Below are 25,404 nucleotides of genomic sequence, written 5' to 3' on the forward strand. Positions count from 1 at the left end.
GTTTCCTTTTGTTCCATTGAATTGAATGAGTAATTTGTTCTTCTGTCAATTATGCTGCTTCTGTAGTATTGCCATGCGACAAACGGAAAGTACATGATCTTGTGGTGGAAAGAGTATTAGAAATAAGAATAAAAGGAATTGTTAATAATTTAAAATATATTTTGAACACCTCAATGTAAATACTAACACAATTCAAAAAAGGCTAAAACAAACGTAACAGTGCAAAACGTGAGGTTCTTATTATATCAATTCCGGGGGTCTTCTTCGTTTTTGGATATCGAAGGATACTGAGGGCCAAAATCTCTATTCAGTCATTCGTCTATATAAATACACGTCCAAAAGACAGCAAATGATAGACGATAAGAAAATAATAATTTAATTTTGATGCAAATGATAACTTCTGGATTGTTTCCACAGAAAAATGGATCACTTCACCCATTGCTGCTACGCTGTTAAAAGCATTCCTCAAGTGAACTGTGAGGCTCCCGCAGATGGTTTTTCAAGCTGTGATGATCTCATGAAGAATAGAACTCTTCAAATATTCATCTGGATTCTTGGAATTTTGGCATTTGTTGGAAATGCCTTTGTAGTAGGGTGGAGATACCTCTTAAGGGAGGAAAATCGTGTTCACTCATTCCTTTTGACAAATCTGGCAATATCGGACTTTTTGATGGGATTATATTTGCTGATTATAGCTATCAAGGATGTCCAGTGGCAAGGAGAGTATTTCAAACACGATTTTTCTTGGAGGACTGGGAATCTGTGTAAATTTGCTGGTGTTTTATCGATGATTTCAAGTGAAGTTTCTGTGGCAATGTTAACGATCATAACTGCTGACCGACTTATATGCATTGTATTTTCGTTCCGACTCAAACGATTTTCCCTCAAACGCGTGTACGTTCTGTGCTCTGTTGTATGGCTCCTAGGAATTGTAATAGCTACAGTTCCACTGATGGGATTTTCTTACTTCGTTGATAACAGTACAGGCCTTGGCTTCTACGGCCGCTCAGCTGTTTGCCTTCCTTTGCAGTTATCCTCCGACAGACCAGCCGGCTGGGAGTACTCCGTTGTATTTTTCATTGCATTTAACTTTTTGGCCTTTATGTTTATGCTTGTGGCATACATCGCCATATTTATAACAGCAAAGCGAATCAGTGGAGCAGTCAGGTCAACAAACGTTAGGAGCGAGACTGCAATGGCAGCGAAGATGATGTTCATAATTCTAACAGACTTTTTCTGCTGGATGCCTGTTATCATTATTGGAATATTATCGCTGACGGGAAACTTGTATGACCCAAAGCAGCAAGTTTATGTGTGGATAGCAGTGTTTGTACTGCCAGTAAATTCCTCCATTAATCCCCTACTGTACACGTTTTCTACAACAACTACCAAAAAGAAACTGAGAAGAATGACGGAGAAAATGAGCATTTTCATAAGCAGAAGTACAGCTCATTCCGCAGGTAAGATGGAAGTGCATGAAAATTCTCTGGGTGAAGACTGACGCTGCATTTTTGTTTGTTAGTTTTATGACAGCGATGATCAACATCTCCTTTTAAGTAAGCACCGTCAAATTGAAAACAGAGAAACTGAGACTTCGAAGCAAAGATGTCATTTGACTTTACAGGTATTAGTGAGGGGTCTAATTACGAAAACGCTTCTTAGGTTACTTCGTTAGTGTTTTAAGGTCTTGGACAAGAACCAGTCGTCATAGTCGACATCGAACCATTTTTTTCTTATCTTCTTTTTTCTACACTTATTTTCTCGTCATGGAATAGCTAAAAAATTGTTGCAAAAGTACAAGGGAACATAACTTGGCCTAGGAAACTCCGAAAAAGACTAGTAGCGAATATATTTCGCACCAAAATATAGTGCTACACAAGAAGTGGTCAGTGCGTATTTTTTTGCAATGTGTGTAAACTTGCCCAAAACGTAATCTGCTTTATCTGCAGGCACAAGAAACAGATTGAACCAAAGTGGTACCCTCCCTGACATGACTCTGTCATCAGTGGTTCCTAGAATACCTGACATCCAACAGTGTTCTGGAAATTTCAACGTGAAAATTATTGAGATTTGTAATATCTTCCACAAACGGACCAATTCTCAATCAACTGTAAGTATGCAAACAATTCTTATGTTAACAACAGTTGAGAAAAGTCTATTGACGTGTTGTGGCGTTAGTCATAACATGCACTGCAGTTAGCTTGATTCTCTGTTGTAAAAAGAGATAACGTTGCCTTAGATCATCACAAAGCTCCCCTAGTCAAACCTGGTTCTTCTATAAATGCTCAAGTGTAAAAAGTGACCGCAAAAATCACATTCATCATCTACAATTCGCTGTTTTGTCGAGGTTAGGGTAAAAAAATATAGTTAAGTTAAATAGACCACCAGTTAGACACCTTTTTATGTAGATTCAATTCATTTTTTTGTGAATACGTTACTGTCAAGCTCCGAAAAGAGTGTACCTAATTAGCGTGGGTCGTGGGTAGTGGGTAGAGGTCGTGCGTCGTGGGTGTGGGTGTGCGTAAATGTCGTGGGTTAAAAAAGTATAGAAAAAAATGATGAAGTAAAAATAATTGAAAAATAGAAATAAATAGAAAAAGTTGTAAAATATTTATGAACTGAAAATGTCCAACTCCTTGATTGCCCTTTTCGTCACGGCTTCTTCTTCGTCCTCTTCCTGATATTTCCTTAGCCACGTGGGACTTGGCTCCCCTTTCACACCATCACTGTATAAAATACATTTCATGTTGCCGATGAAGATTTATCCATACCGGAGCTATCACCGCGAAGTAAACGAAACAAACGTAAATTATACGTGCAATTTGCAAAAAGTATGGTGGACAGCTCTCACTCGCTGAATGAAAGTAGCTGCTCACTATTAATCTTTATTCGATTGACAATTCCAATGATCAGCGGAGATTTTTTAACTTGATGGAATGCGATCACCGTGGCAAACGGGAGGGAAAAAGGACAATTTTAAGGTATTTCATATTTTTGGATAGAAGTCTTCTTTAAAGAAGTTTTAGGCTAGCTAATAGCTTACGAAGGAAGCACCTTCATGCTCAACCTTTCAACTAAGGTGTGACTGTATGTAAATTTATTGCCGTACGTAAATATAATTTTCTCGATTCTTTTTTTTGTTTTGGTTCCAAAATCCTTGCTGTAACGATTTTAAATATCGTTCCTTTAACCGAAAGGACGTTTCAGTCGCGAATGCTGACTTTTTTGAGAAAAAGCAGTTCAGTCTACCCCTTCTCCAGTTTTCCATAGCCTGCTTCAGGTTTACATAGTGCCAGAGTTTCTTTTATTTTAGAATGCGATTGTACTAAAGGATTCGCTTATTTGCTTTGCTGACCGCGGGTAAAGGGAACAGGACTGGCATGTACGCGGAGATTTTGTTTCATGAATTTTACAACTCTTTGCCTAATTTTTTAATTTTAATGTTTTTGGGGAAACTTTTTTTTTTACCCAAGACATTTACCCACATCCACACCCACGACCTACACCCACGACCCACGACCTCTACCCACTACCCACGACCCACGACATTTAGCTACACTCCTCCGAAAACCGTGAACACCTGAAAACTTCCAGGAATGTTAATTGTGTACTGGCCAATCACAATAAAGCTCAGGACACGCAAGCAAAGTACAAAACCATAAAGTAATTACCGTTGCTGTTTGCGGTTTAGTTTTCTCGCGCCTCATTGGCTTATTCCTCGCAACAGAATAACATTCCATAAATATTTCTGGTGTTCACGGTTTTGTGAGTTTCACAGTAACGCCATTGACATCTTAGCCTTTTGACGTTATTCTTAAAAATTAAACGTGGTGAAATCTCATTGCAGAGATAAGGAGTACATTAACAAACGCCTGCGACTTTAAGAAGAGGAATCTCAGCATGATCTATTCTTATATTACACTTAGTATAGGGGCTATCGCTTTGAGTAGTTTTGAACAAGATCAGGTTTCTGGATGGATAATATGGATTCTGATTACGTGGCGGACTGAAAATCAGAAAAGTGTTCACTGGTTGATTCATTTTAAAGAAAGAATAAGTGCCGACGCAAATGTCACCTAAACTCACTGTGGCATTTCATTTCACTTTTTCTAACTCACTTATTCTCTGTGAGCAAAGTATATTAATGCATATTAATGAGGGCGATGGAAAACCAGCTCTTTCAACAACAACACAAGCTAGTTTTTTTTTCTGAATTCTTTTTACATGCCCTCTCCACTTCCTTGTCATACTCAATGTTATTATTTCTCTCCTTCCCGATTTTTATTGCCGTACTTCAACACCACCACCATATCTGTCGAAGAGGCCCTGTCTATATTTAGACAATAGGGTCACCCTCCTATAAGAGTCAACTTGAGCGATCGTTTGAAAAAAAAGTTGGCCCCTTTGCCCGCGCCAAAAGCGCTCGCGTGTTCGTGCATGCTCTGATTGTCTCGCCTTGACAAGCGGACCTGTTAAGGAGTTGGCTGGGCAAAAGCCAAAGAAAATTGGTCCCGGCTATGGCCTCTAGCCGAGCCAACTTTTTGTTTCTCATGCAAACGATTCGCCAAGTTTTGTAAGGAAGTTTAGGAAAAGTTGGCTCGTCTGAGGTAGCTCGGGTAGGCGAATGGCTACCTGGGACAAGGTTTCTCCATATAAACGGGCCTTAAATGGCTCATGAAGAGTTGCATATTAATGAAGTCATCAGGGTTAATGTATTTCTCCCCCCTCTAATGAGATCCCAGTGCATTTTATTCATGGTACAAAAATAAGAAGTTTTCACGTCATAGGGGCTAATACATAAAGCACCAAAATAGATTTGTCCCCCAATATGGCGTCTAACAGTTGAGCAAAAAAACGGCCCAGTTATCATTACAATAATTGTGCATTTCGTCTGAAATCAGTTTAAAAAATGTATTTATTGGGCTTTCAACCGTTGGTTGGTAGACACATTACTGTTTAAAAGGAAAATCGCGTGTTTAAATCAAAACCGGAGGAAATTGGGAGACTTGTTTTATATCTTCTCTCAGTTTGGATGATCGAGTCTTTGTTGGCAGTGACGCTCAGTCAATGACCTTGTCTCCTTTACCCTTCGATAAAGTTTAGGGGCACGTAAAAGAGCCCAACAAGGAGTCACGGACTTAGGACCCTGATGTCATGGCATCTCTGATTTGCGCCATCATTGGTCTGGGTGGGGTTAAGACAGGACCGTCATATGCTTTCGTACAGTCTAAACGTTCTCGTTCCTCTGCTTTTCATCGTCCTGTTGGGAGTATGGAAACTGCTTCCAGTAATTCTTCCCCAACTTAATTTCCCTGTAGTCTACCAAAAGACTGATAAGAAACAATGTAAACACTTTCAGGGATACCTTACTTCATGGGTGGAAGGCGACGTATTGGAGATGTGTTTGATAAAATACTTCACAAGATCGAAACAAAGCGACTGGATTTCGGAAACGGAAGTTTTAAGTGAGATTTCCAAACACGAAGAACATACCAATCTCATGGCATACCGGTGGCATTCAGAAGGTACTTTGACGACTACAACTAGAAATTTGAAATCAAAGACAACCATGTGAAATAAATACAACAGTTTATTTGTTAACTAACCCAACCACGAGAAACCGTGTAATGTATTATTTTTAATGTGACATGATCTACATATTCTCTAAAGGCTTCATGTTTGCGAGGCTCTAGCGCGTGAAGCGCGCAGCGGAGCACCATGGGTAAAAACATGTGGTAAAATACCCATCGTAGAAAATTTAGTAATCACGTGACCGTACACCGACCGCCCGACCGTCAGTCCGCACCACAGACATACCAGTGTAAAATAATTCAATTAACAAGTATGGCAACCCAAATGCAATTCAAGGTTTTATTTGAAAAGAAATCGCACGGCCGCCCGGACTTTTAGAAAGGAAAAACAACAACAAAGTCGTGTCTTTTTCGACGTTATTTTTGATGTTTACACTCACGTGGATAACAGAGAAAGAGCTAGAGCGAGTGATTGAAAACAAAAGAGACGAATTTTGGTGGAAGAAAAACATGAAAATTCAAAGCGGCTGTGAGACAATGAGAAATGCTAGCGGCCAGCAAGGTTAAAATGAGCGGCAGTGAAAAATAAAAGCGAACATGAACACAAGGAACAAAATATTTCGTAAGAACATTCCTTTATAAAAATAATGTGTAACTAGGAAGTTTGATGTTTACAAAACAGCTTTGTAGTTGTGCAAAACAACGGCAAAGAAAGATAAAAAGCGTGCTGCTCGTGCAAATTTGTTTTTTTGCTAATTAGATCTATTGATGCCATTTTCATTGCCCTCCCCGTTTAGCATTACATGATTTAATTTTTTTTGTTTACAAGTATTATTAACCAGAGCTTCGCTTTTAGCCCTGGCTAAATAACAATTATTCACCGAAGTGGAGGTGGCTAGTATTAGATATTTACCGAGGCCGCGAAGCGGCGAGGTAAATATCCACTACTAGCCACCGACACTGAGGTGAATAATTGTTTTAGTATATACTAAAACAGTGAGATAATTGAGCACAAAATGATGATTCTTAACTCATTTACTGTTGCCAACGATTACAATTTTGGCGCGCGATGACCGAACGGCCGCGGTCGTCGCTTTTTCTTAGCGACAAATAAAACTTTTGAAGGCGTTTGTTTAGCTCTTGCGGGGAAGTTTCCTCAAAAGGAGTTGTGAATTCTGTTTGTATTTAAAATAATTCTGTAAAAAAGATTATTAAATTTAGTTTTAAGATTATTTATGAACAAGTCAACTAAATAAAGTAACGCAAGACTTAAGCTTAATTTGCATTTGTAAACAAAAAAACTTTTTCACCGATTTTTTCGTTAACTATTTAAGTCAAAAAGACAAAGCTTTACCTGTTAAAACTTCCAAACCGAACTTCGTCACCTTCTTCATGTATTTCGGAAATAGCTTGCTTGATTAGTTGTGAAATTTCTTAGTTTGTTACGGCAGCAAACCGGGAAGGCATATTGCTCGCAACCTAAGCGAGTTTGGCGTCGTTCGCTCGGAGGAACTGGAGGTGAATCAGTGAATAGTGCAGGATATTCACTGATTGAGTAGCCAATCAGAGCGCCCGAAAAACACTATCCACTGTTTTAGTATATACTAAATCTATATATTAGATATGTCAGTTGTTCATTTTTAACAAATTAGGAACCCCCGTCTACACGAAGCGACCATCGAGTAATTACGGCGTATTGTTAGGCTTTCAGTCTGTTTTTAGATTCCTTTTCCTACACATTTGGATAATAGAACCTTGGTCACACACGCCCAAAGTTATTTAACTACGAAGCCAACTCGTTTCTCGCGAGAAACTAGCTGAACTGCCTCTTTAATTAGTAGAAATCGTACTCTACTCTGATCCACCGGGAATTTTTTCGCTTCTTTTGGTGGGACAAAAGACGTTACATCTCCAGTGTAATGGGCTTTAATGCCAACAGATTACGATAATAACTTGCTTAAAGGGGTAAACTAAATAAATTATTTTCCCAATTTAACATTATAGTATTTCTAGCTCTATGATTAGTTGACTCATGAGGTAGCCAGGCTAAGAATAGAGAATGCCTACTGTTGTGAAAAGCCCCGTTAAAAGAGGGCCAGCATGGTTGAAAGGGGCCACTACAGTGTTGGATCCGGGTCCGAAAGTGATAATTAATTGCAACCTACTTCATTACCTCCAACAACGTGTTCAATGAATCCAATAAAGCTGCTTTAGATGCTTTTGAACGGAGCTTGAAAGTGAAGAAATTTACCAGGGGATTTAATAAAACAACAAAGGTAGTTGAGGACAATCCGTTTTGAGTGTTGCATGCAAAAGTGAGTCACTATGTGATTATAGTGAACCATTTTCTTCGAATTTTGATGCAGTCCAAAAATTGTGTTATTATTTTTTTTTCCCCTTCTTTTAGCGTCCGCTCTAAACATTGACATTCAAGCGGTGAAGATGCCATTTTTAAAAACTAATGGATTGTAAGTAATTATAATCGATTTAGGAATATATTTAACAGCATAGATACATTTTCAAGAAATGTCCTGACGATAATCGACTTACTTTAGTCTCAACAAAGACATTTTTATTGTCTTTATTTCTTTTTTTAGATTCATTTGCTTTAGCTTTGTTTCCAGCACCACGTTGGAGGACATTTTAGGGGAAAGAACAGAGATTTGTGGGCAGTCGATCAACTTTGATTTTCTATGTGTGATGTTTGATGTAATAAAAGCTATTGAACATCTTCACAAGATCGGAATTTGTCATAATGACATCTGCGCTTCGAATGTTGTTGTTTTCTCTAATAATGAGGTAAGTAAATAGTAAAACCAATGAACGGAAAATTGTCCTTTTCCGTAAAAATGAAAATAGCCTTACGGCTATAAACAACTTTCGTTGGCAAAAATAAAAGTTAAACACGCACTTTTCTTCCTTAGTTCGTTGTCATTGAAACTGCACATAGACAGGCTCCTTGAAAGTTTCGTTAGAAATTTAATCGATTTCTTTTGGCTCGATTTTGCAATTCTCTTAAGGTGATTTTGTCCATAATTCCGTTTCAGGTACAGCATATGAAGGGAGTGCTTGGAAGTTTTGGAAAGGCGTTTTTGCCAAAGCATAACGAAAATCGACGTCTGATTTTTAAAGAGGACATAAGACAGTTCGGCAAATTGATGGAAACAATTGTTCAAAGTTACCAACAAGAAGCAGCTAGTGAAGTAAAGGCACAAATTATGTACATCCTTAATAGATAGTAGTATGACAGTACCTTAAATATTATTATTCACTAATTTGTTTTTCTGTCGAAATAGAAGAAGTTGAGATACACTGTTTTCGTCACTTGTGGTCTATACACACTGTTCCCTATGTCAGTGAAAAATGCCATGATATCCTTAAAACTGCGGTTAGTGTTTCCCTGACAGTTGCATTATCTTTTTGTCCTTTCATGACGTACACGTGCAATGCATCATCAGCTTCTCTACAACTATTTGCTCACTCTGTCAGCACACTTGCATTCCAACCCAATTGGAATTCTGGTATTTTCCGCAATAGCCTATATGCGAGCTTAAGCAACGAAAACGCTTACGTCCTTATAAATACCAACCGAATGTTTGATATTTCATCTGATGGAACGCTTCTACCCGACATAATGAGTTTATTTAAAAGGGGCTATTTGACGAGGATATTGCTGTTTAGGTAATTCTGTGCTTACGTCATTTCTCTGTGCCTTTAACTATACAGAAAACAAATGCTCCTGTATTAAAACTTAAAAAAGTATGCCCAATTTTTAGTCGAACTTGCTTTTTATTAGCAGTAAGACTAAAAATGCAAGAGTTTCTGGTCTTTTATTTTTTCGTGTGTGTGCGCCATAAGGGAGTCATAAATGCCTAAATATAGCCTTAAAAGCATTGGACCATTATTTTTGGAATTCAATTGATGCGAAGACACGTTTTATGTTTTTAAAATAAAAACATAAACGCGGCATAGCTTTGATCTCTAACAACTGTAGTACGAAGTTTCCGAATCAGAGCCCTAAAAGAAAGAAACGGTCAACTTCTGGTCGTCATTTTGATTTCCGAGACCTCCACGTTCTCGTTGCTTAAGGTCGTTATTGTTGCTATGGTTGCCTGGTATGTCTGTCAAATAACTTCTTTTTTACCATAATCGGGTAGGTTCCTAGTGTTGTGGATGGTGAAATCACCAAATACCGTCATACAAAGGGCTAAAATAGTGTTACCAAATCCGCATCTCAAGATGACCATTTCAGAATAATTTCCGCAACACCAACATCAAATCACCTCATTAGCGTGGCGTGATAGCCTTTATTGAATTCAAATCACCAAATTTAATTTTGAATTCAAGTATTTAGGAGTTTACCTTTAACAGTTCCGTTCACAATCGCATTACTAGGCAAATGAACAGATTACACTTACCAAGGGTTCGAACTGACATTGCTAAAAACTCTTTATTATAATGGTTGTATAATTTTTAATAGGTTAAACTTTTAACGTTTTAAGATTTTATTTCTGTTCGCTGTAACTGTATATAGTCCATATTTTCTGATTAACTTTTCTTAGCGTTTTCCTGCAGAAGTCTTATCTTAGTATTGTATAGTTTTGATTTAATATAGTTTTATCATTTAAATCATCAAGGCCCCAATTGATAGCAGTGCTTTTAAAGGCGTCTGAATGGGCTACCTGAACGTCTCTCTAGTGATGATTTTCAACCGAGAAATGAACAAGCGATTTGTTTTCAACGAAAAAAATGAGATGAGGGTTATAGCCTAGGCAGTGCATTTGATCTTTCTTGTCTTTGTACCTTGTCTTTGTCCCCAAACCTTTATGTTTCATGCTTGTAAACCCCCTAAGAAGTCACACAAAAACTGCCAGGACAGTTTTTTTTTAGACCGTATCCAGTGTTCTCTTTTTTTTTTTTTGAATACTTGTTCTTCAGTTATATATTAGCACCGGCCGATGAGGGCTTGGTAGTCGGAAAGACATCTCCCTTAGAAAAAATACATTTATCTATGTTTTTTCAATGGTAATTACGACTAGTAAAAATCACCTTTTGCTTTGATTGTAGATGAGGCAAGTATTGAAAGATTGTTTGGATCAGGAGGACGAAGCAAAGGACGCAGAATATATCAGGAAAGCTATGGAAGCAAATTGTATCTTCTTCGAGGAAAACACTCGTCTTTAAAGATGGGAATCTCTCGTCAAACAAGTTTTTTTAATGTCATTCGACTTACACTGTAATGGCAAAAATAGCTTCCACTCTCATTTAATGAATATGTCAGAATACTTTAAGCTTCCTGACTTTAACCCTGATTTATAGCTATGGTAAAAAGCTATGTAAGTTCAATGAAACAGGAATACATCTCATATTGGCAAAACACCCTTCAACATTCTCAAAAACTTAAATTTTATTGATCTTTTAAAACCGATCATACCTCCTCTAGTTACTTAGACTTAACAAGACGAACAGCTGGGAGAAGGGCTTTAGTAAAACTACGAATAAACAATCACAAACTAATGATAGAAATAGGCAGATACAATCAAACTACGAAGGATAATGGGCATTGCCCTTTTTGTGGATGCAATATAATAGAAGACGAAGTTCACTTTCTTTTTCAATATCCTACATACTCTATTATTAAAAATAAATTTTACTATAAAGTCAGACTCTGATTCCAAATATTACCCAGTTACCTATAAACGGTTTGATCAATGAACTGATGAACTCTTCTAATTACTTTATCAATATACAATTCATACAACATATTTCAGCTTGTTTTGATGTTTGTGACAAATTATTATCAAAGCATCGTAATTGCCCTGTGTTGTAGTTTTGATTCCTAAACATAGCTTTTGCAATACTGCATGTGCTTGTTTGGTCATACAAATAAAGCTCGTTGTTGTTGTTGTTGTTGTTGTTAACAATAAAAAATAATTTCTGAGTTTCGACACGGTTACACACGAGGAGGACAGTTGCTTACCTAGAGGTTTTGAGCCAGTCTTCAGCAGCTTAATGTTAGCGAATCATAGAGGGAGACTTTTCTGTATACATTAAATGTGACATAACAGTGTGTGTTTTTAATTGACTCAACGAACTGGTATTGACTTCGGACAGAAAAGAAGTTGAACAAAACAAGGTATTTTACATAAAAGGGAATGTTATCTCAAAGAAGTGCTGCAGTATAACTTATTGTTTGTTTTCCAGAATTAGTACGGACTTCTTATTTACCAATGGAGCAACCATCAGACCTAATCATCCCCGGTATCCGTTGCGTTTCAATTGAATGGCGGAAACAGAACTTGAACTTTGAATTCGCCTTGAGGCCTCTTCGAAGTAACAAAAAATACTACGGTAAAAGAACATTTTTCTGTGCGAAAAAGCATCTTTTAGGTATTTGTAGAGTGCTTTGGGAAATTTCTTCCTATAAGAGTGGAGACTTTCTTCGTTGACTCCGAGCTCGTATCGCGCCGTCTTCGCTCAAGCCTCTGATTACCAACGTTTACTCATTTTTAGCTCTTCGCGCTTTTTTTCTTACACATTGACAAATGTGACGTCTGAAATATCACACAAAGATCACGTTTTTTTTCTTTTTTGGAAAAAAGGAAGACTTAAGTGACTGTTCCTAAATTCGTCGGCATATTTGTATTTATCGAGTTACGAAATCCAATCACCAGACACGATCATAGTCTTCAATAGAACTTTCACGGTTTATGACTCCATCTTGGCTGGGGGGCAAACGCGACTGAAATGACAGTGAATGTATGTGAGTTTGGCCCACTTGGAACCGCTATAACGCCGCTACAAAGAAATGGATTTCCACAGCGAAAATGTATTTTAAAAGACATTTGTACTGAGATAATTTTCACGAGTCTAAAGAAGAGATTCAGGTTATAACGACCGTAAAGGAATTTTTAAGATTGCATACAAATTACCATGAAAGTAGAAGCCATAAGAGAAGATTTATAGTTCGAATTTACGGACGTCGTACCTTTTTATAGCCTTATTTTCTGTTGAATGAATGATATCAATAAAGCTATTGAAAATAGTGACAAATAAAGGGAGGAATTTCATATATCCCATGATGCATCGCTTCATACTATATTATCAAGCTTCCGAACGCACGTGATGCTACCAGTTCAACAAGGACGTGACAGTTGAACAGCAGGGAAAAGCGACGTGTTCCGCCGATAAAACTTCCTGTACCTTTGCTGTGTTGATCTATTTACGATTTTCGTTTTACTATTCCAAATATATCTCTTGTTAAGTCAAAGAGAGTGTTTTGCCCGCCGATTATGAGTTAACTAGACTTACGATAGCAACGCAGTCCACACAAACGTTCTAAGAAGCTAGCGAGGAAGGTCTTTGCTTCAGTACGTCCTGTTTTAACGTGCGTTGACAAAGCTCTCCATGAATTAACAGGCGATTTCCACGACTTGTCTTGAAATAAATACATATTCTAGGTGTGAGATTTCTCTTAGTTGCTTGTTTGTGATCGGGGTGTTCATATTGTCAGTTCAATAATTCATCGATGCAGTACATCAACCGTACAGTGACTGCACACGCTTTTACTTCAACAAGCTCGGCTTATGTAGTCGAAAATACCGAGACCGTTAAAGAGCAAAGTGGCGTCTATCGGAGATAAAATTCAAAGGAGGGAAATAGCTCCAACAAACAATAAAAATAACAAAGACATCTCCATATTTTTCGTAACACAACACGAGCTAAGTATCATTGTCAAACATAAACAGAAAAGAGCTTTAATAAGAAATGCACAATACATATACAAAAACACCCACTTCTTCACTACAATGGATCCTAAAAGAATTATCAAAATGTCTTAAAAGCTTTTATACGCCGGTTGAGGTCCTACGGCGTGCTATTCCATGACATTTAGTGCCCTGTATATTTCAAGTTCCCCTCGCGCGGTTGCGACCGGAAGGCACCAATTTACCTAAAATAATGAGACAAAAAAGCTTCAATAACTATAAACCATTGAATTTAAACATTCATCATACCCCCAAGAGATAATATTTGTGTTTTGATCGACGAAAAAAGGGCGAATTCAAGAGAAAATGTTCCATCTTCGCGGGACTTAGCATAAAGAAATTGAAACCTTCGTCTTGCATCTTAGTGGAGGAAGGGCCGAAAATGCGATATTTCAAAACGATCAAACCCATAAAAATCGCGTGGTCGAAAGAGGTCGGAGCGTGGAACTAGTATCAAGCACCCCTTGCCCGCCGATTTAAATAATTTATGAGGGCAAAACCTTGCTAGAATAAAGACAGTTTTCGATAACTGAAAGTCATCTAAATAAATATTCACTTGCGAGTTAAAACAGCATGGCTTAACGGGGTCGTAAACGAGAGCAATAATTTATAATGCGTGAAATGACCATGGGACCATTTTACATTATTAATAAGATACCAAAGATTAACAGGGCTCATTAAAACTTACCTTGGATGAGCTGCATCTTGAAATTCAGGTCGTTGAAAATCTCCCTCGAAACCCTCGAACGCTCTTTCCACCACGGAGAGAAGAGACAAATTTGGCGCGAAGCATCATGGGATATATGAAATTCCCCCCTTTGTGGCAAATGTTGGCAATCCGCCTGTTTGTTGCGGCGTTATAGAGGTTCCAAGTGGGCCAAAATCCCATACATTCACTGTAATATTAGCTGTGTTTGCCCCCCAGCTAAGATCAGGGGCGGACGGAGGATTTTGTGATAGAAGGGGCCCGGTGGCAATATGGGCGCGATAGCGCCCATCAGGACTGCGAAAGGCGCACTTTTCTAGGGAGTTTCCGGCGCAAGCTCCTCCGGGAAAATTTTTGAGATTTAAGTTCTCTGAGATGCAATCTAGAGCATCCTGGACGCTTAAATTTAGCAATGCCTGTATTCCATATCGAACATGTAGTGCTGAAATATGTAATGAGCGACAGGTGTGGTTGTGGTCAAAGAAGTAATTAACACTTTATGATGCTAGCAGGGGCCGAGGCGATTGCGGCGAGAGCACAACCTTCCGGCAAAGGCGGCAACATTGTTTCCCTGAAAAACTGTCAAATCCAGTTTGCTTTCATGCATTCTGGAAGCTTCGGTCACTTGCGACTATAAACGTAGGGTTCGAACACAGATTCTTATCTTATTAACAATATTTATAAGAGAAAATATATTCAAGTGACAAAGCTCGAAGGACCATCCGACACAAGTTTAAAAAAGAAAGAAAAAATTCCCTGGACCCACCCGTAAATCCGCCCTAGCTTGAAAATGGCGTAAACCGTAAAAAGGTCTGTATCGTGGGTGACAAATTACTCTTTAATTTTGGTGCGAAATTTAAGTGTAAATATATAATTGACATGTGAAATTACAAGATTTCTATGGCAACGTTCCATACGTCTCTGTGCTAAGATGGCATCAAGCTTTTAAAATGTTATGAATGAAGATGGCATGGCATTAAAAGACGCTTCAGAAAACTTTAGAAGAAAGAGCATATCAAGAAAGATTCTATCAGGCATTGGTCGAAAATTCTGAAAATTATGACCATCAACCTCGTCCCTTTTTTTGAGGGAAAAACCCTGGGGACGAGGTTGTATGACCTTGAGCCAAAATTTAAGCTCAAAGAACTTTTCGGTGAGTGGAGAGCTTGATCGATCTTCGAAACATCCGTCAAAAACCTACGATTGTGAACGTTACGTGTCTACCATGACATCGACCCGTTCGCGCCGAGAAGCGTAGGTAAATCTTTCAAACCATACCAGAGTGAGCACGATCCAGTCCAGGTAAAGGTAAAAGTTAAAGGCGCACACGAGCCAAAGGCCCACACGGCCAGAGCTTATTTCCGGTTTCCGTAGCATGAAGCAAGCCTAGCATTATTGCTACTCCCCCCTGAACGGGATGCTAGTCCATCGCAGGGTTACCCCCCAGCCGTATGTCGCCGGTACCCATTTATACACCTAGCAAAAGAGAGACAAACTGGAGTAAAGTTCATTGTCTGAGGAAACAAAAACGCGACGAGTGAGACTTGAACCTCGGGCCTCCAGATCCAGAGTTCGAGGTGTTAACCGCTCGGTCATACTAGTCTCCACGATCCAGTCCAGGAGGCCCGAAAAAAGGCAGTAACTATATAACGTGAACGCGAAAATCTTGTTCCACCTTCCATCTCCCTTTCCTTTCATCGATTCTAATACTCTAAAAGCTTTCCTAAAAACGTTTTCCACGGAAATGTAGCCTACTAAGCAGGGGAAAAAAAACGAGGCAAGAAAATTGAAAGAAGAAAAAGTCAAGAATGCTGTGTCATCATCCTCGGAGACCCAGCGGCAGTCAGGTCGGGTCGGGAGAAAAGGTGGGACAAAAGTTTTGAAGTACGGGCAAAAGAGCCCCTGGGTACCGACTCTCACCGAACTATTTCCAAAAATTCAAGCGGATGCCGGCTCCTGATTGGGCACATGCTTTGTATTATTGTGCCCAATCGGCGAACAGTTTCTCCTGAGTTCTTTTCGTGAGTCGTACACTACAGCTATTGTCTCGATCACGGCTTGTCTGGTTCATGCACCAAAGAAATGCACGCAGTCAGGAATCTTTCAGTTTGATATAAAATCCCCATCTGATTTCAAAATACTGTCTGCCTGAAAACTAAAGACGCTTTCTAAAAATACAAGCTTGAGCTTACAACAGGTATTCAAGCTTGAATCGGTCACGTCTTGCGTAAATATTAGGGAGTTTTTAAAAGATGCCACGACGTCTGCCAGCCACGAAAACGTCGCATGGAAAAATAAATTCACATTTTTTCAGTCTCTATCGTGATTATTCCAACTCGCTTACTTCGTCACATGCAAGCGAACTCTTCTGGAGCTGAATTTCTATCAACCATACCCAAGTTCATGAAGAGAATGAATTTTGTCATTGCTTGTTTACGTCCTTCACAAAACGTGAAAGTAGGCATTTTCACGGATAGTCGTGCAGTTGACGGCAAAGAAATGTACAAAAAAGCGTGATGCACGCGCAAAGTTGTTGTTTTGCCTTATCAAGCTATTGCTTATTTGACTTTCTCGTCGCCGGCGCATCTTAAACTTCCTATTATTTACGATACATTGTGATCCGTCAAAAACAGAATATTCTCGAGGCAAATTGAATTGCTCCTGCTGATAGCATCCCATACGTTTTTTCGACTCATCGGTAGTTCCTTCGTTTCTAGATTATTTTTTAGGAAAGTAGAAAATATCAGTTTCCCTTGCACGCACAAGCTTGGTGAGCGAACCGGGCAATAGCCGTCGTGTACAAACTCACGAAAAGAACTCAGGAGAAACTGTTCGCCTATCGGGCACAATAATACAAAGCATTTTTTGAGCCCAATCAGGAGCCGGCATCCGCTTGAATTTTGGAAATAGTTCGGTGAGAGTCGGTACCCAGGGGCTCTTTTGCCCGTACTTCAAAACTTTCGTCCCACCTTTTCTCCCGACCCGACTGACTGCCCCTGGGTCTCCGAGGATGCTGTGTCATTGAAGACTCGAAAATCTCGAAATTTTGCTTTCTGCGCATGACCGAACTTAGGGAGCTAATATTTTGTATCTGGACAGTTCTACGACTTGTAAACGGCTTTTTGGTAAGTTTAATCTCTTATAGCCAGACAAACTTAGAGCCAGATCAGACAAAGAGCAGAAAACGGTTCGACTAGGTTCAAAATTTTCCGGCAAAATTTTCACTGGCGAAATAAAAACGCGCGGTACCTCCAAATCCATCCAAAGGGCTAAACAGTTCTGATGTCACGGAAATAGTTTCATATCTTAACTTACCATGTAAAAACAGTGGAAATTCTTCTTCTTACTCTACTTCTTCATACTCTCCTATAGTTTTTTTGGGTGTGTTTTAAATGACCTCGATGTTGTCTCGGACTTTAAAGACGTTAAGTTATCTTGACCTCACGCTTGGTCAAAGGTGCTTTTGTATTAAGCCCCTTGATTTTGTTTTTATACAGTCAACAGTAGCTTAATGGCGTTGTTCACTTGCTGACTATGACAATTTTTTTAGGTGGTTATATAAAATGAATGAAAAAGCTTGCTCAACACAAGTCAGAAAGCAATTAATATAAAGACCGGAATCGCGTTTGTCCCTTGCGCCTACCGTGCTGCATTAGTCCTTTGGTTGCCTAAGGAACTTTCAGCTTTGTCAATATTCGCTTTCATTATTAGTCATCGTGTACAATCGATGTGATCAATTCTCTTCAGTAGTGTGGGCAGCTGTTTAAACTATTACGTGGAAGAAAAAAAACAAACTGACATGAACCACGAAATGACTAAACTTTAATTTCATCCTTTCTTTTGGTAGTTAAAGACGACAAACGAAGTAGTCGTTCGCAACACTGAAGCGGTTTCTTGGACCTGAATCATTCTTCGTTGTATCTGAGACCCTTAAGTTTCCATAGGCGACGTTACAAAGACTGCAGGTCAGCCCCGCAGAAATAAGTTATTGAAAGCAACTTTAAGGTATTATTTCTTCCTGATAAAGGTATAAATTTAGTCGGCAAGTATCTGACTGAAGACAAGGAAGAAAACCATGAACGATTCTACACGCCAACACTGCTCTGAAGCCTTATCGGCAGTTTTTATTGTGGCTTTATCTGCTATCAGCTTGGTGGCTTTATTTGGAAACTCTCTTGTTGTTATAACGTTCTTTAAAAACAAAAACCTCAGAACAAGCAGTAATTATTACATAGTGAATATGGCAGCCTCCGACGTGCTCTGTTTGTACTGCAATTGGCTGGTGTATCGCCCCTTTTCAACAGAAAGCATGCTTACCGGTAGAAGGTGGATCAGTCATGATCCTTTGGCTTCTTTTTTGTGCAAAATTGGGATGTACCTCAGAGGAACTTCACAAATTGTGTCTGTGCTTAGCTTGGTTCTAATCGCTGTTGATAGATATTTCGCTATTGTCTTTCCATTAAAGACAACAATAATGGATCAAGAAAGAGTTCGTTTTGCTTTTCTACTTTTAACTTGGATCATAGCAGGAGCCTTCTGCTGTCCTGAGATACGTTACACCAAAGTTGTGCAGATTGGTAGTGACAGTTTCTGCAGACTGTTCTGGAATGAATCAGCCTATACTATTTTCCATTCGATTGCTATTGTGGTACTGTACTTTATTCCACTTACAATGATATTTTTTCTTTACTATCGCATTTTGAGAGCACTAAGACACCGACCGATTAGTGAAAACGGTTTGCGAGGCTTGCGAAACATCAGTTTAAGACAGCATCGGCAAGTCATAAAAATGCTCATCTCGATTGTTATCGCTTTCTTTTTCTGTTGGACTCCGCTTTGTATTTACTTTGCTCTGAAAATGTTTCAGCCAAACCTATTCCTGGAAGACAAATGCCATATCATAGTAGTTTTGTTCTTCTACGTTTTTCCATCTCTTAGCACCGCATTTAATCCTCTGATTCTTTTCTTGTTTAGCACAAATTATCGACAGGCCTTGTCGAATCTACGTAGTAAATTATTTTTTTTCAAGAATAGAAGGATTTCTCAGTCGCACGTTACTGCACTAGAACTCTAGTTCAGATGACGGAGATCAACTAAATCATGGTCATATAAGTCCGACATTGTAGTGATACAAACTTAAATTTGACTTTTGTTGGCCTCCTGATTGAAAAAAAAAACTGATCTCACAGACAGCAGTTATACAGACAACGATTTCACTAAGACAGATCGTCTTACTAGTGGAGCTTGTATGAAGAGCAATTCAACCAGTGGATACCAGTTGGAACGGCACCAAGTGTCCTTAGTCATCACCTCAAGATATGGTGCTTCGGAAATATCGACTTTCTTTTTAACTTAATTAAAGGTTTTTCTGTCACGAAATTTAAGCGAGAAGCAGCTCGTGGACAGGCAAAAATAATCACTTAAACCTCAGAAGCACAAGGGGGGTGGATGCCAGCCCCTCTGAGGTTTTTCTGTGTTTATTCCTAGAAGATCAAACATCAGCACTTGACGTTTTCAGCAGCTGTTTGTTTATACGTTGCGCGCATTTCAAACATGTTTAGTGATGATCAGTTACTATGGTTACGAGATATGACGTCATAAGTAGCTGGTGGTCAAGCCATTTTTGAGTGAAAATGCATGTTTTTAACTTCTTTCAACGATAAAACTTATTTTATTTATTTATTTATTTATTTATTTATTTATTATATTATAGCTAATAAACAGAGTCCTGTGGAAAAAAAACCTTCTACAATCGCCACTAATTAATAACAATACCGCTATCATTAAAACAAAAGAATTATGAAACGTGAGTAGTACACTAAAAGTACATAAGCACACGACAATGGAAGGATTTCAGGGGATAGCTGCCTAGGACTTGAAATACCGTTTCGCTATGGACTTCAATTTATTGAAGTCTTTAACGGCTCTAATATTGGAGGGAAGGGAATTGTAGTCACGCCCACCGTTAATCCAAAAAAACTGCCCTGGTACTTGGTGGTTTTGGCCAGAGGCAGCCGTAGCTCATCATATTTTCTTGTGAAATGGGAGTGGAGATGGTGAGCGTGCCTAAATTCACTCAGCAGATAAGAAGATGTTATATTCCATTGATACACGTATACATGTATACAAGAATAGATTTAAGGAAGTTACGGCGCGCTTGCAAATGGTGCCAGCCAAATATGGTAGAAACTTCATCTGACTTAACCGCACGGCCCTAAATTATACAGTGTAGCACGGACGATTTAGCTTGTCTAAGTAGGATTTACTACCCTCCTGGCTACAACTATCCCAATCGACCATGCAATAGTCAAATTTTTAGGGCAGAACCATCGTATTATCCATGAGTTATTTTACAAGTCAAGGACAAAAAACTACCAATTCTCACCGTTTTACCTGATTTCTAATTCTTGGTAAAATCCAAGATGGCCACCATGTTGGGTGACATCACAGGCCTCCAGCAGTGCTACCACCTGTAAAATATACCATATGATATAGAGAAGATCAAAGGTTTTTCACTAAAGGCAAAATCTTTTCGAAATATTGCAACAAATCAAAAAATCAAGGGGGTAGATTTTAGCTGAGGTTTTTTTCCAAAAGTATTCGGACTTGATGCAAGGGATATCTAAACATCTATTCGTCACGAATGAAGCCGCGCTATTCAGTCATGACATATAATTTCTTCGCAAACGTCCAGTTCCTTGCCAAGTGAGGGCAACTGAAGTGATTTAAAATGCAAAATGAAATGGCCTGAAGTTACATAGTGCGGCTATTTTCAGAAGATGTGACCAGCGGAATCACAGTCATGGCGATTTAGAAATGAAAAAAAAGGAAATGGAACAGTATACTACCCAATAGTTAAATGTTGGCATTTCAGGTAAACGCATCATTTTGTTGAACATGTTGAGGAAACAACGGAATTCAATTTCGTGAAAAGATCTTCAAGATAATTGATGAGACTGGAGCCACCAAAGAAATAACAGTCAATGTCCAATAAAGAAACATTTATTGATTGAGTGTTTACATGTTTTACTCATTTCAGTGATTCATACATAAGAGCACAATCAATCTCTTTATACTATGAAGTATGCTCTCTGTTTGGTAGCAAAGATAAACCTTCCTCTCTGTTAAAGACTTGATCTTTGTCCTCTACACATTGAGGACAAAGGGAGCAATCTAAAATGCCACTTAATTTTTGTTTCCAAGCTTTCCGTTTTGTCTCTAATTCATTCTTTTCTTCTTTCAACATTTCATTGTCCCTTTAACTCTTTGATCTGCCGTACAATAGTCTCAATAGTCACAGAGAAAGTAGACTAATAAATTTTCGACCCGCTTCTGCCAAACCTTTAATTCTGTTCTGACAGTGACTTGATCTTGTAAACGTTTTGTGTCTTATTGTCATTACAACATGGGAACAGTGGTGAATGTTTCTCTCATCTTGAATAATACCACATGTTGAAACAACCCCTCGTTTTGTATGGTTCCACGACTTAGTCTAACTTCATACCCTAAAACTAAATCAACTTGCCCAGGTTGTCCTTTCTTACTTTTATTGTTAAATAAAAAGGATATGATGTCATGTTTGAAAAAAATGGGCAAGTTTAAGCCTGCGAGGAAAACAATTGTTTATGTTTTTTATAAAAGCGACTTAATTTTTCAAATTGGTCATTCTCAGCGGTTTTCTTCCGAAGCAATATGCCAAGAAAACGTAAAACAACAGATAAACCTCAAACAGAGATGGGGGAAGCTTTGGATCAGTTGACTAACGCAGAAGGAAAGTTGGATACGGTAGATCAAGCTATCCAACAGAGCCTAACGTATTAGAAACTTACAGTCCCACACAAGACGGTTACTCAAGTTTAAAGTGAACAAGAATTGGCTTTGAAACTAAAAGAGAATTTAACGGGTAATTCTTTCGCCCAACTACCTCTTGTCATATTTTCAAGAACATATACATAGATGATCAATTTCTGCCTCAATCATACTCATTCTGAAGTACGAGTCAAGTGGGAACAATTCAGTAAACTGTACGGACGGTACAAGACCTGTGATGCAAATTAGTAGGACGGCTAAGAACAAAAACAGAGTATTTCTAACATCGCGAGATGAGTTAGACGCACCGCTTCATCCTAAAATGAAAGAAATCATTCAGACAGTCACTACAATCCCTGCTAAAGACAGTGGTCTATTTTGCTCCCTGCCCATAATGAATTTCAAGTACGAGAAAGACCAACAGACAGCTTTATGGTAGCCGACAATAAAATAAGGTTGGTATGCACACTCGATGAATTTCAAGGGTTGCGCTATCAAGAATGGATGAAAGGGGCCTGTAAGCTTTACAAAAGCCTATGTTGTAGCCCTGAGGCTTACCTAGTCTTGAAACGTTATTACAGAAAATATGCCCAACAGCGGGGTCACTGCGCTGAAGCCTATTGACACCTGAAACGGCTATTTTTATATATATATATATATATTTTAGTGGATTGGTTTTTATTTGGCAAACATCGCAAGAAATAGATGGAAGAGGTCCATAATAGGGAGAAGGGAGAACTCGGGGCGAAAATGTAGGGATTCAATGTTGGGAGGAGGGAGATATCGATGAGAAGGTAATAGACCTTATTCAAGATCCCCGCCATCTTTGCACGCGCTTTAGGATTGATGGGATAAACGCAATGTCACGAGGTTTTTCAGGGGGCAAACAAGTGATAAAAATTACCAATACGAGTAATCGCGGTCGAGTCTGTTTATTCTCTCCAAATGAGACGACGTTTTAACAGTCAACTTGCTGTGCGGACATCTACAGTCACTACTACATTTAAAAAAGTAACAAGTTACTGTCATATTCGATATTTTTGTTGCAACCTGATCAATATGATCTTTCCAAGAGAGTTCCTCATCTATATTAAGACCTAGAAATTGATTGCATTTAATTATAACTTGATTTATTTTTTGAACATTAATTATAATTTCAATAGTTTTTTTTAACTTCTTTCTCGTAGTTTTAAAAATCATAAAGTCCGTTTTCTTAAGATTTAAAGAAAGTTCCTTTGAAGTGAACCAACACGCAATATTTTGAAGTTCTGGATTTGCCTTTTCCACGACTTTAGCTCTCTAATTTGTCTAGACTTGTGTTCCATTTGAAAAACTCATAGCCAATCCAAAACAGCGGCTCAATTACCCTGGCCGGGCGCCAAGAGACTTTTCATGCGCGGTTTCCGATTCGGTAAAGTCTTCATAGTGACCCACGTGAAAAGCATTTGTTCTCGCGTTTTTTCCTCGCGGGTACGCCTCTACTGATTTCTGCCTTAGGCCAAAGATCACTCGGCCTGCAGCCGACACCGAAGCATCCAGCGGCACGCGAAAAAAATCCTCTGGTACCCAGAATATGGTTTAATACGGCTTTGTCTCAATACTTGGTTTTCTATTCTGGCCATGAAGATGTTAACAAAAGCAACGGCTATATTCGTTCCTATGGTTGTTACATGGGTCTGTAGGTACTTGCTACTGCAAAATTGGAACAAGTTTTCTGTTAATATAAGATAGAGTATTTCTCTTAGATACTGGGTAGGTAACCGGGGGGGTATTTCCGGGAATTTTTGATGGGCGTGTGCCGCCCGGTTCTCCAAATCCTGATCTTATTTCATACTAAAAAAAATGTTATTTTCCACACCCGTTTTCAGACCCGGCCTCTTTAATCCATCCCCTTCTTTAGACCTGGTATAGGTAGAACTTGGACCAGAGCTCAAACAAGATTTCTTAAAATCCATTTCGAATTCACTTATTAATTCTTCTTTCTAATTTTCATTTGGAATTGAAACGACAAATACGTTCATACACTCCCGTAGCTGTCGTTAGTCGAGTGTGGGTGGCTTGTGTAGACTCTAAGGTTGATGCGACAATCGCTAGTCTCTCCAATGCAGTTGAAGGTTGACAATACAACACCTTAAATTCTAAATTCTTCTTTTCACCTTCAAAGTAACAGAAGATCTATCGTGCTAGGGCTTTCGCCATCTCCACCTCTGAGCTATGGAATCAGTTACCTGATCATATTAGATCTAGTAGCAATCTCACAACTTCTAAGTCAAAACGTAAGACATTTTTTTTCGTAAATATCGCTTTCAAGAATTAAATTATGTGTTTTATGATCGTATGAACCTTTTATCGTAATGCGCATGCGTGCTCTCATAAATGTTCGCATGAGGGGACAGAAATTCCACTCCCACATGTCTCCGGTTTACCGTTTGTTTACAAATATAAACCCGTTCTTACGAGTTTATTAATAAATGAGTTTCTGAAGGCATACCGAGAATATTTTTCTCCGACCCTACTCCGACTATAACACGAACTCTAACTCCAACCGCGGCCCTAACGAACACGAACCACACGCGATTCTTGATCACGTGACACCCTTCAACGCGCGTTCTTTGGGTCCAGACGCTACGTAAACACTCCTCACTCGGACCCAGGACCGCTAGGCCAAAACTGTGGCAAGGTCTTGATACCTTGCTACCATCACAGGTAATTCGCTACTTTCACATTCCCATAGTACACCTTGCTTATCCCCAAACGTTTTGCATAACCATTGTTTCCAGTTTCTCTTGGAATTTACAATCCTCCCAGGAGAACTTGAAAACAATACTAACGCGAAATTTTTCGGGGCTAAACAAGGTGTATTATAGTTAATGTGAAAGTCAGAGTTTCTACAAGTTTTTTTTTTTTCCTGGTTGTTTGCCATTTTAAAGGACTTTTCATACCTGTTTGGCGCGAAATTCACCGGTCGAAAATTTTGTGAGGATTGTCCAAGGATTGGCGTATGTACAGGAGATTAAAGATTTGAAGTCGAACGGTGCGGTCAAGCCGTCAAGCTTGGTGGTTGCTTCACTGAATCCCAAACTTGACGAAGGCGGAATCCTGAGAGTTAATGGCCGTGGTCAGCTCAAGCCGACCTCCTGTGCACTAGGCCAACAAATGATTTTTCCCAGAGACCATCGGGTCGCCAAGTTGATTGTTCGTCACGTTCACCACCTTATTGGTCACTTGGGACGCGAACATGTTATAGCAAAGTTGCGGGAAGATTTCTGGATCCCTCAATTGCGTTTATTGGTTAGATCGGTCCTTCATCAATGCCTTACCTGCAAGAAACTTAACGCCCAACATATGACCCAGCAGATGGCGTCCTTACCCAAGTGTCGACTTACAGCCTATGAGCCACCGTTTTCGTTCACTGATTTGGACCTCTTTGGCCCGATTTATGTGAAACATGGCCGAAGAACCGCGAAACGGTGGTGTTGCTTGTTTACCTGTTTAACCACCCGTAGCCTGTAAGTTGAAGTGGTTAATTCTATGGATAGTGATGAGTTCATTGTGTTTAAGGCGTTTTATAAATCGAAGGGGAGACGTGAAA

The 25,404-nt window shown here is 39.0% G+C and overlaps 1 protein-coding gene across 2 annotated transcripts in view; it reads left to right on the forward strand.

Moving 5' to 3' along the window:
• Positions 1 to 11,210, forward strand: part of LOC140947739 (uncharacterized) — a 29,960-nt gene extending 18,750 nt beyond the window's left edge. For both annotated transcript variants that reach the window (XM_073396917.1, XM_073396916.1), the window contains 7 exons: positions 418 to 1,460; positions 1,950 to 2,110; positions 5,360 to 5,525; positions 7,939 to 7,999; positions 8,129 to 8,330; positions 8,579 to 8,734; positions 10,599 to 11,210. In XM_073396917.1, coding sequence (XP_073253018.1) covers positions 418 to 1,460; positions 1,950 to 2,110; positions 5,360 to 5,525; positions 7,939 to 7,999; positions 8,129 to 8,330; positions 8,579 to 8,734; positions 10,599 to 10,715 — 1,906 coding nt within the window. In that variant the 3' untranslated portion in view covers positions 10,716 to 11,210. The remainder of the gene's footprint in view (positions 1 to 417; positions 1,461 to 1,949; positions 2,111 to 5,359; positions 5,526 to 7,938; positions 8,000 to 8,128; positions 8,331 to 8,578; positions 8,735 to 10,598) is intronic.
• Positions 11,211 to 25,404: the final 14,194 nt, after the last annotated feature.

Source organism: Porites lutea, chromosome 9 (assembly GCF_958299795.1).
Source record: "Porites lutea chromosome 9, jaPorLute2.1, whole genome shotgun sequence".
Taxonomy (NCBI): domain Eukaryota; kingdom Metazoa; phylum Cnidaria; class Anthozoa; order Scleractinia; family Poritidae; genus Porites; species Porites lutea.